A 20,953-nucleotide genomic window follows, 5' to 3' on the forward strand; every position below is an offset into this window, starting at 1 on the left:
TAAATCATGTTCAGACACAATGGTTAATTGAGTTGTATAGAACAAAGGTTGAAAAACCAAAGAAACAATAACATTGATCAGCTGGTTACAGAAATTATGGCAGTCATTTCAATTTTGTCAAGGGGGCGGGCATACTGTGTAGATTTCAGCAAGAAGGTATGCTTTCCCCAGCACCATTGTAGCCCCCTTTTCACTGTTTTCAGGACACAGGTTTTGGTGCCAGCCATCCTGTAACGGCCACCACAACGCAAATGTTCACATGCCTACAGCCAATCGGATGGTCCGAATCTGCAAATCCTGCATTGGACATAAGGAAAATAATTCTCTCTTTTACAGTGGAATTTTGTTTTTCAATATTTTTCTCAGAGACTTTGAGGATCAAGTACCCCAAAATATAGAAGAAATGTTTTTCCCATTAACCTTTCAAAGCCTCCATGACACATTTTTGTTGCATAAACGTTTTTAAAACTACTATTGAATTTACACTAAACCAAGCAAAGCCATAACTTTGAGTACAATTCTAGTTTCTTGCCAAGTTTGATGTAATTCCATTCTGTGATTTTTGCTCTAGCTGAGAGCAAAGTGCAGATTTTGCTATGGGAATTAATATTTACACCCTCCACCACAGATGAGTCAACAGGAAACACAGGTTGTAACATCAGATCACTGATGATGTAATTAAAGCATAACATACTACATTACATTGAGAATGATAGCTACACTACCACCGATGACCATTAAGGTGTCCCCACAAAGTACAGAAATTCCATAGCCAACAGAAGCTGCAGTATCGCACCCAACAACTATATTCCCCACAAGTACTACATAAATTAAAATGGTTTCAAAACCACTGGAGATATCCTCATAGAGATTGCATGAAATGTAAAGTTTTTTCTACTACTATCAATCATTGCTTTTCCAGAGTTCACACAAAGAGGAAAGGCTAGTGCCATTCAGTCACAAGTCATAGGCATCCTTACAGACATTAAAGACAGATGTAAGACTGAAGTACCAATATCCATCATTAGATGTACCACAGAGATTATTTAGAGATGGGAGTCTGCTACTGTTAAACTTTGAAATAAAGTGCCGTTAGATATTTACACAAAATAAATGTAAGTCTGCCGTACTGAAGGGAGAGACGGTTGACTGGTGTGTCCCTTTGCAGTTAACAATCTTTCCATTGGCTATGGCATACATAATGTCACCAGTGATGTCACTGGGGGAATTGCTGTTGCATAACCAATCATGCCCGGGGGATGTCAGTTGCTTTTAGAATCAGAATCCTAACTAGGAACTTCCTGCAGCACATGGTCTTTTCAGGGATCGTAAATAGTTTTTAGGGTGTGGATACGCAAATGCTCTTAGAATACACATACCTTCCCTTAATAAATGTTTTCCACACATATTTGGTCCTTTATAATGGTTTTAGGCCTTAGAATACCCACTGAGTTATAAAGTACCAGTTGGGCGTGGTCTACTGCTGTACCCATTACCAGAGCACCTAGTATTAATTGAGCACGGCAGGTTGTCAGTAGCTTGGTCTTCACAACCCAATGTACACAGATTTTGGCTGAGTATAGCAAGTACAGAACAGAAGAGTGATTAAAAATCACACCCTGAGCCCAGTTCCTAAATTCCATCAGGAAAGAGTCAGTTGCGAATAAGTCACACCTTGTTCCCAAGTACTGTTGCTCCAGTAAATACTGGGCTCAAAGAGAGGAAAAGGCAATGCTCTATACCCGGTTCCACAGCCTCAGGCATTCATTGAGTATGGCCATTGGTCACACGATGTTCCTCTCCTGTGCTAGCGGAGTGCAAACTGTGGACACTAGACATCAATTCTAGCCTCCAATCATGTCCTGTTTCACATCCCTCACAATACTTAGTGCGCAATGAACATAGAATGAGGCCTTCAAATATTTCTTGTGAACATGGCCACTACCCAAGAGCTTTTTGATCATGGTCTAGTTCTGTGTTAATCAGGCACAGGGCATGGTATCAGGCAATTAGCCAGATCCTGTTGCCACTCCCACTTGCCACAGTGGCCACGGGAAGCAAAGCAGGACCTCTTGCGCTATCACCAGTTTACCCCTTACTGGCAACATTTCAACTGGAGATAGGACATGGCCAGTCACGTAACACAGGCCCCCGCAGCCCCCACGGGGCGGGTGGGGTCCCCCGGGCTGCAGGGGGCCCCCTCTCAGCACAGTACTCATACCCGAGAGCTCCGGATTCAATCCAGAATGGCGGCCCCTCCATGTACCTTGCAGGGGGGCCCCTATACTTATGTTACGCCACTGGACATGGATTTCTCTAGACACCAACAGGTTTTGCATTCTGCTGCATTTTGGCATCCTGTGAGTCACAGAGCCACACACACAAGGAGTGTGCGTGCACATGTGCGCTGTGGTGCAGTACAAAATTATGTATTGTGATGCTGGAATAGAATGTAAGTTGGAGTGTCAGGAATTTATGTTTGGGTATTTGGTGTCACGAATTGCTCCCTGTACTCTTGTGTCCACCACCAGAGGGGTGCATAGTGTGACTTTCCCATGCTCTAATAAGCTTCCAGATACTGCCCTGCATGCATATCCTGACTTCCATCCATTTGGTCACTATTTGTGAATTTACATCCATTCCCAATCCATGCTGGGTTTTGTGATAGCCAGCCTGCTCATGCTTGAAGCCAACCTGCTAATGTTTGATACTCTTATCTAGAATTCCCTGCTCACCGCTTCGCCTCCACCCCTGCAGGCCAAGGATGTGTGGAGGAATTCAGCTCACCTGTGGCTGGCTGCTGCTAGCCTGCTCACACCTGATGCATGTGATCACTGTGAGCTCTTTTAAGCCCCAGCTCCCTTCAGGCTAAGGTTGGTCATTATAGCTGTGCATCAGGGAGACCAACCCTTGTCTCCAGTGTTTCCTGAGCTTTTGATATCCTAGTTTCTAGTGTTTCCTGAGCTTTAGTGATTCCTTGTTCCTAAGCTGCTGCAGTAGTTTCCCTTATTCCTGAACTAGCACTGCCTGCAGTGCTATATTTACTCTTGAACCTTAGCATTCCTTGTTACTGAGCTGTAGTAGTTTGCCTTGTTCCTGAACTAGCACTACCTGCAGTGCTGCCTTGGCTTTTGAGCTTTTACTAAATTCTTAATCTTGCTCCAGCTCTGCCTTCAGTACTACTTTGTTTATTTGACTCCTGATCCAGCACTATTCTAATATACCGTTGTAGTCTCCCTTTCTGTATATCCTTTTCCAGTCTCTGCCTTTCTTCCCATTACCTTGGTTCCAGTTCCTAGTTTGCTGTCTCTCTATTCTACTGTCTTGATTCTATTACCTTGTATGTTTGTTACTTGCTTTCTGCCAAGTGTGCCCTGTGATTTCCTTCCTTTCCTGCTAAGCCCTCCTCCTTGCCAGCTCCTTGTCTATTGTGCTTGTGTTTAGTTCTACACCCTTGCTGTTACTGCCTTGCCTGTTCCTGTTTGATCGCTGAGATCCGTGGGCACAGCTTACTACTTAGGTGGTGTTTCTTGTTCACAGTGAGTATTGTCTTTGAGTTACATTTATAACATCACCATAGGTATCAGCTCCACAGACCCTGTCAGCTCCACAGACCCTGTCTTTGCATGCATTGCCTATATGTGGGTATTTGCAGTCAGTATCTGTAACAGCAATTGTAGGTGAGGAACGTACTGAGCTTCAGTCTTACCGTGTGGAGCTCCTGAGTGCTTTACCCCACATTCTTTTTATTGTTAGCGTTCTTGTGTGTGTGTGTATATATATGTATACATGTCTGCACGTCCATCCTGGGTGTAGTTATTCTGAATGCTAAATTGCCTCGAGTGCCCATCCTTCAAGTCTTAGCCATCTTGTTCACTTGTACAGGCTTCCCCTTTGGATCCCTTTTTCTCCTCTGACTTCCTGTGTGATCCCGGGCAGCACTGTACTACTCTTTCTGTGTACGTTTTCTACCCAGTTCCCAGTCCTTTGCCCTAGTCCCTGACTGCGTTCCAGACATAGTCACGGACAGTCTGTGACATTTGGTCCCAGATTCTGAAAGGTTGGATGTTCACTGCGGGTCCATCTTACATTAATGAGCCCATACCTTATCTTCTGGTTCAATATGGTTAATACATCTATGACAAGAATGGGAACCACAGTTTCAAAGCCACTGCCCTTGCTCATTAATGTGCACACTGGGTCTGTTCCCATAAGGGAAGCGGGTGATCACAGCTTGTGACAAATGCAGTGGAACTCAGTCTATTCATCTCCTGGTACTAGGGAGCCATATATTCACAACTGATGTGAACACTACTGTTTAAGCTGCAGTTGTACAACATACTGAACATAGAATGCAGATATTTACCAGAAACAAGCAGGTTACTGGCCACCATGGACTCCATCTTGGAACCATAATGTGAACAAGGACATATATTATTTTTATGTGTATTCCTGTCAACTATATTTGCCCTGTAAAGTGCTCTGTTACCCGCAAGGGTCTTGTTCACGCTATACAAAACCTTCAAAATGAAATTAAATTAAATGAAACAGAGAAGACTGGCGTGGAATATGTCACATAATCCAATTACTGGTTTTTCCTTGGACTCACTCTCTGCGTGCTGTGCCCTCTACTACTAACTGTGAGTAATCTGTGTCTTATGCCAGAAATGTCTTGAAGGTCAGCCTTCATTTATCAAGGAAAATATAGCACTACTAAAAAATAAATGCTTTTTACACCATAACATTTGATTTTCAACGTATGTGAAAGGCTGCAATTACAGATATCATTTCAAGAGGAGTACTTAATTCACTTCAGTAAGGGAAGCAACAACGATTTAGATACACAAGGGTCAGTTAGCCAAGATCACACCAACAGGAAGTGACACAAGCGGCACAGGCAAAATGTGACACATACTGTGAAACCCCAATACAACAGGAGGGTACAAGTGACAATAAAGCAACATTAGGTTGAAGCAAAAAAAAAAAAAAATTAATGTGCATGAACAGAAACATAACTAGATCTAGTGTCAAGAATAAAGTGAACGCTCAGTGCCTGTTTAGACAATACCTGTGGGAAAGACACCTCCCAAGCAATGGACACAAGGAGCAATTGATGGCAAAGAAATTACCTGATCCAGCAGATGCAACCTTTTAACATATGCTTCTTCTGTGTGGAGAAGTTCGTTTGCGATGTTGAATAGCTTCTGAGGTTCCGTACACTAAAAAGAAAAAAAGTCATAGAAGTGAAAATCTTGCAATTATTATTATTCGGTTATTAGGGCTGACTTTCCTAAAACCACTATATTGCATGGAATCATTGACAGAAAAGGAAAAAAAATCCACAAAGGACTTCAACACTGATCACACAGCTTGAATGATTAACGGCAGCCCACATTGCGCCAAAGGCTCCTACATACCTTAAGTGCCTCACAGTAAGCTAGTTTATTATCTTTTTTCTGAAGCATTTATTTCACAACGCGTTATGACTGAAGGTTTCATCAAGAGGCGATCATTGTCTGGATTAGACGCACCTCCAGGGTGTTGCCATTAATTTTGAGTCCGTGATACGCGGCACTGGTGTGCTATTTAGCGCCTTATAACATATTAGTGAGGTGTAATTCTTTGCTCATTTTCCCTCTAGTCTGTGGCAGGTCCCTACGGCTGCACGGTAGTGCCTAGAAACCTCTCGTGCTCTTCTGCTGGAACCCAAGAACAAAATCACGTCTGCTTCCAAAAATTAGCACTGGCCTCCGCAAAGAAGAAGTAACATAAAATAGTGCACCCGTAGAAACATTTACCATGAGGATATGTAGCATCTTAGTGCAAATTAGCATAGGCTGGAAAAATAGCACAACTCCTGCAGATAATGCAATCCCACACCAGAAAGTAAAAGGGGCTTCACAATCTATGCAATGTATGCTTGAGGAAGAATTCAAGCGGTTAAATAAAATCATACAGGCAGAGAAAAAGAGTCATTATTTTGTTAACAAGGTGAAGTGTTCCTCATGCTCGATGGACACTGTGTAAATGAATCACTCACTCGACGTTGTACTTAACACAATCGACAACAACATAAAACGGACTTTAGGACTTGCGTCTACTATGAAAATGTATGAAGCGAGAGGTTTGAAATCTTTACACGGGCCTAATGTACGATGAACCAATTCGGTAAAAGTGGTTGCATATTGCACATCAACTTTTACCGAATCCATTCTGCTTTTGAGAACCGACCTATTTATTTACTAATAAATCAGTTCGCAAAATACCAAATCCTTGTGGGTCTCCATTTGAACGACCTCATGAATATTAATGAGGTAGGGCGCAAATGGTGCCCCAGTAGGAATCACAGGGATGGTGTACTAGGGAGAGGGGGAGAGGGGGAGAGAGAGAGAGAGAGAGAGTGTGTGTGTGTGTGTGTGTGTGTGTGAGAGTGTGTGTGAGTGTGTGTGTGTGTGTGTGTGTGTGTGTGTGTGTGTGTGTGTGTGTGAGTGTGGTGTGTGTGTGAGTTGTGTGTGGTGAGTTGTGTGTGGTGTGTGGTGTGTGTGTACACACACACAAACACATTTATTTTTTTCAGTTCAGTAAAACTTTATTTCGGCCGATGAGATCATAAAAGTTATTTGCAATACAATACGTTTTATTAAAAAGGATAAGATAATGATGCAGAGGGATGTGTATCAACTTAATATTCCATAAAACAGTCTACAGAGACACATATCCAGATCCGTTTACCTCAATAAAGTGCATGTGCAAAGTATGTACTATTACAGACAAGAGTAAACATGAAGTACAACTTCTCATCTGTGGCTATAAGAATACAGTTGGTGTTGGACAACATTAAAAAGCTTTGCTAAAATCATAACATGTTTTAGTCCAGGGAAACGTCTCAAGCCACCTTGAGTTTTAAAGGATACATGTACAAACATAATAGGGACTTGTTACATCAATAAGGTTGGAGTTTAAAACATAAAAATAAAAAGATAAAACCTTAAAATTGGGGTTAAGCTATTAGTAGATTTAGACGTTATTGTATTTTAAAGGGCTTTAAGATTTAAATTAACAATTACTATCAAGTGAAAAATGTAGGTACACTTACGGCTTTGGTAACAATTTTAAAAGGGTCCAACGCCTACGCCACACTGAATTTAAAAATCGGGATACAGCAAATACAATGGAAGTACGAGTGTCAGTTTTCAGGACTCTAAATGCCTCACCACAATGCACAAACCCTACATTCCTACACGACTGGATGAGCCAACGCTGCCTCAAACTTATAGCCAGGGCAGAAAAAACAACATGGAGCTCTGACTCTTCCTCACAGCTACAGGCAGGGCACCCGCGCAAGGCTGTCTTTGACAAGTTGCATGGAAAAGCGCGAAGCGGCAGGGTACCATCTTTGAACTGGAGATACGGGAAACTCAATAGCTCCTATAATTCTGATCGATAGGCTGCCAACTCCGGTGTGACCCACAGTCTACGCCAAAAGATTAGGGGTCTAAGGCCAATCTTGTCTCCTATTGGCCTGATTCCTAGGTCCAAACGTAAAGGAATTAAAGAGGTGCTTAAGGGGAGACTTAGGATTCGCCTCATAAAGCTATTCTCTACCTTACTCACGTTGGTACAAGAGCAGTGGCCCCATAATTCCGCCCCATACATTATTGCACCCCTAGCTTGCACCTTGTAAATCTCTACTATAGGCCCAGCGGGTTTAGAGGAGGAGTTTCTTAGTAATTTTGTAATACCCCCTGTAGTATGGGCTAGCTTAAGCTCAGCTTGGACTATTTGTGGCCCCCACTCCAAATTTATTTTACAACAAGCAATTTTCCTAAAAGGCCTTTTTGCAGTTTCACCCCGAGTTTGTGAATCGGGCTGTTCACAGCTGCTAACAGGCTTTGTACATCTGGTCCATACAGTATTCTATTCCACACTGACTTCAGAAGCCAAGAATCTTGTTTCTACAGCACCTTCAGAGGACAGACCAGTGTTTAATTGAGCCGGTGGTTTCCGGTGCTCGGCACCAGCAATTAATTGATAACATTGGCACTAATGACAGCTGCCACATGGTGGTGGTGGTGTTTGTGTAATTTAAAGAGGAGCGGAAAAATAGCTGTTTATTAATTCAATATACAATAAAAACTACTAATACTTGTATAGCTTTGGGGGCATCGAACAGTCTGAATTGTCACACTTGTAGGAGCACGATGGTCAGTAGTTGTGTTGGAACTGTTATTCGCAGCGCTGGTAGGGGCAATGGGAGGTGCAAGCTGCGGTGGTCTCCTGAAGAGGGCCCTAGAACTTATTATTAGGTTGAGCCTGGGCAGCACGTGCGCTGCTCTGTGAGCCGCGCTGTATTTGAGTATGGAATAGAAGCCCCGCCCACTCTCCACCCATATTTGTCATTGGCTTCTGCCATTGTTCTTCATAAATGCTGGCATTTGATTCATTAATAGGCTTATTAGTCCCTCCTTTGTACCGCCTTCTCTTCATTCATTACCTCCCATGAGGATTAGCCCTTTTACTTTGGTTGTTATACAGTGAGTCTTTTTCAGTCTGTAAGCACTATTTTCCTTAAATAGTTTCTCCTACTACAGGCACAACATGCTTTCCAGAAACATTCAGCGCACCATGCACGCTTTCACTTTCTAGGCAGCCCGGGACAATGGCGGCTGCTTCTTTGAAATGAAATAGGTCTTGCATTTACAAGAGTTTGCGCTAATAGCATTGTACATGACAATGCCTTTTATCTATGTGTTAATTATCAAAACAGATAAAGAAAAGGCATTTTCATTTACAATGCCAATAGCTTAAACTCTGTAAAAAGCGAAAGACCCAATGCATTATATCTTATCAAACATTGACAATCTGCAAATTAATACAGAATAGTCTTTGAGAACCTTTCACTAAAATACAAAATTTTGCAGCAAAAGCGCAGGTCATTGTGGCTGAATCTTTATCTGCACTAAAACCGCCTACGTTTCTCTCTTAAAGGGGAACACAGATAACAGCAAAGGAAGCAGAAGAACAAGCAGGACAAATAGGGGAACTGTGACCTGTGTACGAAACGAGCATTTCGGAACAGTATGTACACATGAGAAGTTACAGTCTGTAAGGAAAGGCAGAAATGGCGCCCCTATGTGCCCAGTAATTAAACACTCATTGCTGACATCTACCGTGCCCTGCAGGTCATCATGAGATCGAAAGTCAGCAAGGGCCCGTCAGCCATATATCCCTTCCGAAATCGATAAAGCGATCAAGATCCGATGATGTTGACACATTAGTATCAAGAACTGCGGGATTAAGCGTTTTATACAAGGCAGTTTATTATTAAAAGCGATACGGCATTGTTGGACACTTTAGCTGACCCCCCACCCTCATACAATCTCCCACACCTCTAACAGAAACAGGGAAGAGAGGGCCAAACCACCGAGCTGGTCCAAAAGGCGAGGAATAAAGTGAAACTCGGAATTTTTCTATTAAAAATCTAAGTTCACAAATCATTTCGAAACTATACGGATTTCGCTCCCTCACTTTTAAGCACCATGGCTACGCCTGCACTTTAGACTAATTCTTATAGATTAACAGCGGCTTAAATAGACAGAGGGGATTGTTCTAGTATTGTAACATGTAATGAAGCCCCAATTAAATCTCTATTACAATATTAAATACTTAGAACTTTCCGTGGACCTAAGATGTGGCACTTAGAACTTTCCGTGGACCTAAGATATGGCACTTAGAACTTTCCGTGGACCTAAGATATGGCAAAGAGCGTAACAAGGATGCCAGGCATTGGGCCCTGGTGCAAGCGAGGAAAATGGCTCCTTTTATCTGCTGTTGGGGGAAGTAAAATACCGATAATATCAGGGTCCTGGGCCTCTGTGCCACTGCACCTGCTGCACCAATGGCAGCTGTGCCCCAGCGTATGATGTCAGAAGGCATTTGTAAGGCACCTGGTTTCACCTTCCACTAATTACCGATTGTTCGACTGTTTATAAATATCTTTTCATATCTTCACACATTGCTCAATTGAAGGCGCTGGCTGAAGCTGCAAATGAGAAGTCTGTAGTTCACGAGATCTTTCGTGCGAATGGAACAAGAATAGCTGGGGGCAAAATTACTCATGAAAAATGACCTATAAAATCGGGAAGTGTTACAAAAACTGAAATTAAACGCTGAAGCTGATGCGTCTCAATTAACACGAACACTTGAAATAAACCGGTCTACTGTCCACAATGCAATTGAAGAGCAGACATGGAGGGGGGGGGGGGGACTATCAAAGCAAAGATACACCCCGGGGGCTGTATTGTACAAGTGACCCGGGGGCGCAACGGCATTTGCGCGTGCTTTGCGTGCCCTTGGGGCACTTTGGTATTACAGAATGGGCCACAGGCGCGTGTGCAGCCCCTTCTGTAATACCGATAGCACTGGCGCACATAAAGCACCAGCGCTATCTTCAGAGGGCGTTCCATCATTAGTATGGGGGCGTGCCCCATGCAAATGAGGGAATCCCTTTGCCTCTGTGCCATATTACAGACACGGGCAAAGAAGCTCTCAGGAGGCGCACTGTCAGCGTGCCCCTGACTGCTGCCCTCTGGAGGGGAAAGGGGGTCCAATGGACCCCCAGACATCCCCTGGCAGGCGGGTGCAGTCCCTGACTTCACCCGCCTGCAAGGGGATCTCTAATACCCCTTCAAAGTGCAGGTGGGTTGCCGCCTGCACCGTGAAAACACGGAGCGGCTACAAAGCAGTCACTCCGTTTTTCACAGGAATGCGCTGTTCCCAGGGCAACACTAGTTCGCGGCTGCCCTTGGGGCAGCTCACTCACCCTAATACGGTACATTTTCCTTGACTGCGCCAGGCGCGTGTTTTACAAGGTGCGCCCAGCGCAATCAAGGAAAATGTGCAGTATGTGTAATATGGCCCATGATAGAGGTATACAGCCTTATAATGCACTTGTTACCACACATGTAAGTGCCATGGAAATATTTACAATAAAAGTAAGTACCACAATTGCTTGTTTTGTAGTTTTACAATGCCGTACTTTACCACATAGATAACTGATTTTTTTATTGGTTTTAAGTTAACAAGCAACATAAATTATATTGGAGAAATGACCCACATTATATAGATATTTTGCCCTTTTTTTACTGCTATTGGAGTGCGTATGAAATGTAATGGTTCTGTAGATGTTAATTAGTTAAGCAACTTACAAAACCTTGAATACCTTACAAAAACAGTGTTTGGTTATAATTTTCCTTAATGATATCTGCCTGTTAAATAGCTCATCTGACACAGAAAAATATGATGTATATATGCTGTATTTACAGCGCTGTAAAAAACTTCGCTGTACCAACATGCGTTGGTTTAAATCATATTCCTGAAAGTTAACGGTCAGTTATATTAAAGCATGGCACACAAACATGTTCTGGATTCAAGCACTGGGAATAACTCAAGACCACGTTTCATCATTTCTAGCTCATTCCTGCTGCACCGGAAGGCAAGCACTGCAACTATCACATCAATGTACATTGTCTCCTTTGTTAACTACCACTCTTGTAAAGCGCTCGGATACCCACAAGGGTCATGTTCGCGCTATATAAAACCTTCAAATAAATAAATGGCTGGGATGCTGCTACAACCATGCAAAAACCAGAAATGGTAATAATACCACTACATTTTTTTGGCAAAGTATACTGTGTATTTACTCAGAAGGCAATGCCACTAATACTACTTAGAAGGAAAGTAATATTTTTACCATCACTACCAATGCCACTGATATTCCAATAAGAGTACAATGAGCTGTGAACGAATGTTAGGAGCAAGTCAGTATAACTAGAAAAAAACCTTTCTACCCTCACTATTGTTTCATCACAAATGCTGAATTTACTACTATTCCAACATAGGTCAGTTGTACATGATATTGGTACATGACTACTCCTTCTCTACCACCAGTGGTTCAGTCACTACTGTCTACCTCCTAAGTCACCATTATGGAGTATACACAAAAGAGAAAAGTTATACCCCCGCCAACTTTTTTACCCACGAAAACACAACTTAAGTTAATACTGAGAAACCCTTTGCATTACTATCATAGCTGATGCCAGATTGTTAGCCTATGTTAACCGTTGTCCTATTGGCCTTGCTGCTTCTGACTTATGAAGGAAATTTGCCCTTTCTGCAAGGTCATGGCAGAATTGTTGTTTTTTGCTTTACCATATATTTTTCCTGGCTATAGAACTATGTGCATCTTACCCCTCCTAACTAGAGAGAAAGAGCCTGTATTTCACCTTTCAATATGGTGAAATTGGCATACCCCTAACTGGCGCATTTAACTCGGATATAGATCACAGTGTACCCAGAGTCTGAACGTTAAATGTCACTAGTGGACTGTAGCATCTACTGTGTCACCCACTACAGTGACAGGACAAACATGTCTGCAGGCCCACTATTTCTAGCCTGCCTTTTGCAGTCTTATAACGAACTTCGGCCAGTCAAAATAAGAAATAACCCCTTTCACTAGGTCAAAACCGCCCTTTAAAATATTTATAAGTCACCTCGTAAGGCAAAGTAGATGGTATTTAATCAATCAATCAATATGAACTTTATTCGGATAAAAACAACGTATCCATAAAAGTACAGCATAAAATAATATACAAAAATGCTAAAAAAGCCAGAATATACACAGATTTTAAAAAGGTCCATTAATCAGGGTGCATAGAGTTACGTATACGCATCAGATGGTATTTAAAAGTCGAATATGTAGGAATGTAATGTTAAACATGTCCTTACAGTGAAAAGACCCAAAAGCTAGTTTCATTATAACAAGTCCGACTGCTCTATATGAAAACAGCAGATTACAATATTACATTTAATAAAGCTTATTTAATTTAGGAACCAGCAAGAAAAATAATTAAACAGCTGTTTTTAACAGCTATTAAAAATCTGTTCCAATATAGAAGTCAGATATTTGATAGATAGTAAGATGAGGTACTTTTAGAATGTCTCGTATTTCCTGCCTAAGGTTTATGGAGGCCCATTTGTATTTACACTTCAACTTCTGTCAGTCAGTAATTACCATTTGAGTAGGTGTGAATGAGTGTGAAATGCCTCTCAGGAACAAACAATAGGCTGACCTGAATGGGAAGAGATGAACTCCCTTATCCAGACAGAATATGCCAGGTGGGGCTGGTGGCATCCTTTTTAGGTCTCGGGACCATCCGGTCTGCCGAAGGCAGAACCGGAAGTCGAGAGATTTAATGACTTAGAGAAGAGGGGCTTGATCCAGCCCCTCTTCTCCCCTGTTCTCCATTGGCTGGCCTCTTCAATGCTGGCCAGCCAATGGAGAAGAGGTCCCGTCACTCCGATCAGGCCCCGTCCTTTTCGGATCGGGGGGCGTGGTTTTTGCGAAAAGTCTCAGAGAGGAGACAACAGCAAAACACGCCCCCGAATCCGAAAACGACGCTGCCTTTCTCCGAGGCATTTCTGCTCTGCCTCGGAGAAAGGCGGTGGTGTGTGCTTGCTCTTGTTTCTGCTCTCCTCGCTGCTCCCCCTTACATACCCCCACTTCTCATTGTCCCTTTCCTTCTCCCACGAGGGCTCCACTTCGTTTTCTGCCAGCTGTCCCTGTGCGACTGCCCCCCCCCCACCTACCTCGTGACTCCCCTTCTCTGAACCCGTAATTCATGGTATACCCGCTGTGCACTGATGCCGCCCCCCACCAAAAGAACCCACGTTCTGAGGCTGCCACATATGCCTCCCCTTTGTTCTGTTCGAATCCTCCTCGCTTCCTGGTGCGCCTCTGTGCCCTCCCCCTCACTCCTGGGCTCGGGCTTCTTTGTTTACGAGTCAGACGCTGGATGGTTTGTGGGGGATCAGACCTGCTCTAGAGCTTCTAAGAATTTTGACGGCAGTTTCTTATTTGAGTAAACACCTTCCTCCCTCCCGATCACCCCTACCCCTCTACAGCCTCATACTCATATCACTTCTCAGTTTCTCTTTCTCTTAATTGCTTTCTACTGCTCTTTGTGCCTCGCTCTTTTGTTTAGCCACCGAGTCTCACTGCGTTTCTCCCTCCTTTGTTCTTTTTCGCTGTCGCACTTTACTTTGTCTCTCTTATTTTTTCTATCACGTGCTCCTTCTTTATCCATCTTTCTCTTTTCATCCATGCTCCTTTGTCTCTATTTTGCTCTATCTATTTCACTTTTACTTGCTCTCGCTTGCTCTCTCTCACCTTGCTGTATCTTGTTTATCTCTTTCTCTGCATATTTCTCCCTTTTTCATTCTTTCTCATTCTATCGCAGTATCACACAGCTTTAGGAGCCATAGGTATGTGGCACCCACCCTCTGCACTGAAACGTGCCGCTGGTGAGCGCAGCCCAATTTTTTAATTGCCAGTGCCAGGAAGCAAACTATGATGGAAGTTTGTTCAGATACAGCGGATCGGGTGCCAAAAAGCATTATGAGCCACAGTGAACGAGTCCTGTGCAGAGTGCTGCTGCAGCGCACTACACACGCTGTTTCATCTTCCCTGTCCTGTCTGTCTCTGAGGCGCATGCCTGCACACTATGCTGGGGGCTGGCGAACTTGTGGAGGAGACTTAGGTCAGACGCAGGTTGGTCCAATACGGGACACGTGAGGAGGCTTCTGCATGATAGGAAGAGACCGGCTATGTACTCGCACTGTCACTGGTAGCGCTCAACTACCAATAACAGTAGTAGCTGCTTGTCGCCAGGACTAATCCCCCCACCCATGACCTGGACTATTTTTAGCACAGTACTAGTAGTGCAGCATAACACTACGCGGCACTTTCTAAATTCACCAGGCAGCCAGTGAGTGACCCTGCAGCGTGTGATGCTTTTTCCTGCACAATGGAAACAAGGGGTGAACCAACAGCGAGGCCTCATTAACATGCAAATGGTCTTTTTAATGACCTGTGGAGTGCTCAGGCGCGGCTTTGTGTCTGGCCAGGGAGTGGTCTCATCCCGGGCTGCCACACACGACGGGGGGGGGGCTGAAGCGCTTTGAGTTCAATGGGTGTTGCGCGCCTGATCACAGGTAAATGCGGGAGAGAACGGGGTTGTTGAGCAGGGCCGGGCTGGCTTGCCCGGGCATCGGGCGTTTCCTGTAGCAAAAGTGCTTCACAATTAACCTCCCCCATGACCCTCCAGCTGGTCCGACATAATTGCCAGGCCTACTTTGGGGTTCCAGTTTGGCCCTGTTGTTGAGTATCCTACCCAGGGCTTTAAGTGGGATTAAAAAAAATGGGTGGGGGTGGGGGGCGGTGTTGCGCGGGATCTATCGACTTGTATTTTGCTGTCTCTTTTGTCATTGCATCCAGGCATAATGATACAACAAGTAACATGATACCTACAACAAGTTAGGACTATTGGCTTTGTCAATCGTTGTTAGTTGCATAAGATAAATTAGCAGTAACTGTGGCTTGTATATAATATTGAAAAAGCATCCACTTGAAGCCCTAGTGACACCACGACAATGTTACTGCTCCTGAGTTTCATAAAGAGACAACAATATAATCATGCAGTGGCTGAACTCGACAGATTAAGAAATATATCCCAAATTATATATAACAGTCGGTAGACGCATGCCTCTAAAGTGTTCTCTTATATTTTGAAACCAGAATTGGTCAAGTTCGTATCCTTTCAAAGTTCCCTTTTCAAACAATCATTATCAACGCCAAGTCTGGCCCTGGCACGGTAGTGCGATTTTTGTTTAGTATTAATAAAATGTGACACTTCAGACAGCAGTTTCAGCAGAGAGGACAAAGAAGGAATGGGCATGGGATCCAAATACTCATCATGCATATTAGTCTGGGCCACTGGCATTTTGCGATGCTGCAGCGTTTTCCTCATAATTATGGATTTGCCAAACTTCCCAAATAATGCTCGCATAATAAATCTCGCTTTTGAGAGTGATTAAGCTATTGACATTGTAAATAACAATGCCGTTTCTTTAAATGTTTTAAAAACATAAACAAAAACAAGCATTTACAATGCAACGGTCTCGGCATTGTTAAAGTTAGAGCTATTGGCATTGCTCATGACAATGCCGTTTCTTTAAATGTTTTAAAAACAAAAATAATGTCATGAGCAATGCCAATAGCTCTAACTTTACCAATACCGAGACCATTGCATTGTAAATGCTTGTTTACATTAGCGTCAAATTCTTCTTGAATGTTAAATTCTGCTGAACTGGTCTGCTGGAGTTTTACATATAACCCTTAGGATGTACATCAAAGAGGTCTATTGTCACAGGCAAATGTTACCCGACACCTGGGTGGAAACCTTCCTTTGTCCCCCCCTATGCCAGGTAGGCCCCAATCACAGTGGATCCCATTTTGACATTACAGTGTTGAATTCTTCTTGGAAGGTCTGCTCTGGTTTTACATATAGCACTTGACGTGAACTTCAATGAGCAAGAATAGGATGAAAAATGATGAAGTGAACTCCAAGGATCATAAGGCTGAGCTCCTGTTAAATCTACAAGAAAACAACAAGATAGAAGAGGCCTTTCCCTGCAACTGCTCAGCTGACCAGTGGCAATTGGACCTGGACTGGATCCTGCTGTTCGGGCTCTGTCCCAAACCCTGCGAGTTTCTACGTGCCTCAACTGAGGTCCTGGGGCTTAAGAACTGTACTCCTGTAGCGGATTTGGAATAAATGGCTAAAGTAGAAGGAAAAATCTTTGACTAGGACAAACCTGGATGCTGTGTCTGCTCCATCGTAACGTGCCAGTCTATCTTGATTATAGACTATCATTGTTTTGTGCTTCTTGGCACTTTTCCTAATTAACTATGTTTGGTTCAATGCTTTTGAGTACTATTTTTTACTTAAGAATTTAAAAATTCATATCTCCAGTTACCCTAATTAAGTTTTCTTTTTTGGGTGTTATTTTGCTGAATACATTTTATTATAACTTTCTAATTCAGTTTGGGATTTTTATTACGTTGCATTTAGACTTTATCATGGTTTTGTCACAGCATAAATACTTTACACATTACCCCAAGCTAAGTTTGTCTCCTTCGTGCCATAGCTACCAGGAGAATGAGATGAAATTTATTTAGTGACTTTAAGAGTTCACCTTGACAAGAGCGGTGATTTATCCATGAGGTGGGTAGTCACCCAACCCAACTAATATTCTAATTTCTTAAAACATATTTAGCTTGACTTCATGCTTGGCAGCTGCGAGAATTTACAAGCAGTCAACTCCATATCTGGAAGTTTACATTTCTTGCATTTTTACTAAAGGTAATTTGTACACTTTCCATGAGCATGCTGCACACGTGCAATGATCTGTTTTAAGTGTGTCAAGTCCGTTACATTGGTGCTTGTGTGCAAACATCTATACATTCTCCATGTATTGGGCAGGAATGCAAGGAATGCAGCATCAGATACCCACTGCCGCCAAAGGGGGAACCTTTGTCACTTGATTTCATAATATCACACTTTTCAAATTTTTGTTAAATAATATTGGGGAACACCTTTACCAAGACGTTTTTACCATGAAATACAAGTACCACACATTTTTTATATCGCAATTACTTTTACCACACAAGTCTTTACAACGCAGATATGTTTGTATTGGTTAGAATGTTATAAGTAGTTTATACATTTTCTGTAACAGTGAGCGTAGTAAAAGTATGATTGGAAGTGGATTGTGAGGTAAAGGTGAATGTAAATGATTGGTAGTGGTCTAAATAATAAATGTGCATGGTACAATAACTCATGGTAATGTTATGCAACCAATTAACATGCTAAGACTTCAAGTAGGCATGTGAGAGAATTCTTCTTTGACAAAATACTATAACTAGTCCACTACCACCACCAGTACTACTACGTACTGCTGTAGAGATGCGTTCCAACAAACTAGGTGCAACTAAAATACTCATAGCCAAATTCTAATCACAGACAAGGAAAGGTCAACAGACAACACTGCAATGTCAAGTAAGGAATGAGGCACTGACCATATGTTGTGAGAGACATAGTAGGAATCTTGAGTGTAAGTGGATTACAGAGAAACATGTTAAAGAGTGTTACGTGACACATTTTTCACAGAAATTACCAAAATCAAAGAAATTGCATGACCAAATAATGTTCTGCATACCAACCAGGAGGTGTGAAGAATCTGCTATGCACAAGTCCCAGCAGATCTCCAGGCCATGAATTACAATCATTACATCCTTAGGTTATCATCAAATTATTACATCAATGATTCTTAAGTTAAGGTAAGCAAATGCGTAGTGGCATGCCAGGAATCACTCAAACTTTCATCACCTGGAAGAACATAAGTGCTTAAGTGCTAACAAGAGGACTGCTATCCCTCCATGCACCTTAGGCTACCATGTGAGGAATGACTTATCGATCATTACCCATAACCACTCCAGATTACACTCTTTCTATTAAAATATTATGTGTCTATGAATGGAGTAGAATGCAAAAACAGCAAGGGGATGGATGGAATGTATGAATTAATCTCAGCGACTGGCCATCACTCAGGGTTGCATTCCAATCTATCTATATTTTTTTGCCCACCATGTCACCTCAGTTTGGATCCAGCCATATGCAAATCAGTCCAGCCCTGACTGCCAAGCCAGATCCTCCCTGAACTAGAACACAAGCAACACAGGACTGGTTTCACCCTAGCTAGGACTCTTCAGCCAGGTATAGCTTGGTTCCAGTGACACTGAGACCGGAACCTAAGTCTGGGCATACACGGGATGTGTCCCAAGTGATTGCCAGAAGCTGAGATTAATTCAAGCATTTCATCCATCACCTTGTTGTTTTTGCATATGAATGGAGGAGAACAACAATAAAGGACAGCTAGCTAGCATTAGGTATTAACATTACTTTATTTCCAAGAATGTATCCTATAGAAATATAAAATAGTACACATATACTCATTAAACAGCAATGGACATTAGCTACTGTGGAAGTTTCACTTGATTCAATTCCCACCAGCTCACAATGAAGTCCTCCAAGTACAAGAAGCATCTGATGATGTCAGAACTTGCCTTCTGTGAGGAAGAGCACAGCTCGGAGAGGACAATCCGGCATACACCTTGTGAGTGAATCAGAGGAGGGTTTCTTACGTGTCACGGTGTCAAGACCTAAGGCAACCTTTTCAAATGGAAGAGAAGAGAGAGATAGCCTCTTCAATGATGGTGACATTGTATGTCATCAGGTAGACACTTGTTCAGTAACGGCCAGCACGGATCGGGGGTGGTGAGGCGAGGACCGGATTATTAAAAAAAAAAATGAACCTCACCATCGTGTCTCTCCGTCGTCTCTCCTCAGAACAGGAAGCAGACAGCCAGGCTCCCCTGACCAATCACAATGCTGCAATGCAGTGTTGTGATTGGTAAGAGCGCTGTGGTTCAGCGCTCATCTAGGGACTGGGGGCATGTTCTCCCCGCAGGATGTAATGCAGCCTATATGGAGAATATATGAAGTGTGCAATGACTGTTTGGTCGGCCCGGAGTGCCCGCCAAAGAGTCATTGCACACTTAGGAGGGTGCTACCACTCCTCCCCTGCCCTGCAAGCAGAGCAGTCCTTCCCCACACCATCACACAAAGCTGCCACAGAGAGACAAATAAAAATGATAACATTATGTTATTATCATTTTTTTTCATTTCTTGCACTGCTTCAAAGCAGTGAGGTGACGCTCCTCTGCCTTAGTGATGGAGCCCCTACTGCACTTGGGCCCCAGAAGCGATGAATGACGTATTACCGAACAGCACTTCCTGCTGCCAGCGATGGGCCGGACGAGGAGAGTAGAGGTGAGAAAAAGGACACTTGAAGTGTTGCAGGGATTCTGCACATATACAGAACTATGCGCAGGAAACCAGGACCGAAGTGTATCGTGGTGTACCAACAACCCACCTTAGTGCCTGAAAACCCAATCCGACTAGCTATAGTGTCTCATTCGTTCTCCGTACTACAGCGAAGCTACCAATGATTAGACATCCTAGAAAATGTAACTCAGATTCTCCCAGGAATCCCGGGAGCAAGAACACTCTTTCGTTCACTCACTCATACTTGTCCACACGTGAATAATCAGAGACACTCTATAGGAAGGATTATGTGGTTTTTTTTGTGTGGCTTTCAAAGCAACAAGCAGGCCACCTTTAGCGAATTAGTTGTTTGTTAGGAACGAAAGTTACAGCACGGAGTCTGAATATGTGCCTTAATGCTGTTAATTGCCTTCTATGAGCGGAGGGGGCACTTCATTTACTGGCAGCCTTAGTGGCGCGCTCGCCGCACCGGTCACCAGATGTGCCAGGAGGCGCTTAAAGCAACGCCAGGGCTCCCGCAGTGTGGGAGCTCATTCTGCATTTACCTTCTGCTTTCTTTACCGGGACGCCCTCCAGTTGTTAATCCCGCTTTCCTTGCCGCTTACTTCCAGGAGCTATGAGCGGAGGGGGGGCTTCATTTACCAGCAGCCTTAGCGGCGTGTTCGCCGCTCCGGTCACCAGACGTGCCAGGAGGCGCTTAAAGCAACGCCACGGCTCCCGCAGATCAGGAGCTCATTCTGCATTTACCTGCTGCTTTCTTTACCAGGAGGCGCTTAAAGCAATGACAGGGCTCCCGCAGCGCCCATCCAAGTCTGGATGAGGCAGGGCTGGGTCTACCCTCTTGGTCGTCCGATTGATCCTCCCTTAAAAGAGAGCCAAGCTGTTGTTCTTGTGATTCCTACAACGACTGAGGAGGTAGGATGGGCGGAGTTGTTTACTGTCTCTTGTGTAAGTCTGCTTTGAACTTAACAACGTGGGTGTTCTGTGTATCCTTGCAAGCTAACCTGATACACTCATCTCCGACTGTCATTTCGTTATACCCAGAACAATTTTGGAGCTATATCACACAGCTTGTAACGTCGTACTGAATTTTCTGTTCAACCTTTATTGGATTATTATCTGTTGAGAAATGGTCAGGCGTAGGAATA

General features: G+C 43.3%; 1 protein-coding gene across 1 annotated transcript in view; it reads right to left on the bottom strand.

Annotated features, from left to right (window-relative positions):
- Positions 1 to 20,953, bottom strand: part of FGD3 (FYVE, RhoGEF and PH domain containing 3) — a 555,238-nt gene that overhangs the window by 159,356 nt on the left and 374,929 nt on the right. The window contains exon 5 of the mRNA XM_085624596.1: positions 5,130 to 5,219. Coding sequence (XP_085480722.1) covers positions 5,130 to 5,219 — 90 coding nt within the window. The remainder of the gene's footprint in view (positions 1 to 5,129; positions 5,220 to 20,953) is intronic.

Source organism: Triturus cristatus, chromosome 9 (assembly GCF_964204655.1).
Source record: "Triturus cristatus chromosome 9, aTriCri1.1, whole genome shotgun sequence".
Taxonomy (NCBI): Eukaryota; Metazoa; Chordata; class Amphibia; order Caudata; family Salamandridae; genus Triturus; species Triturus cristatus.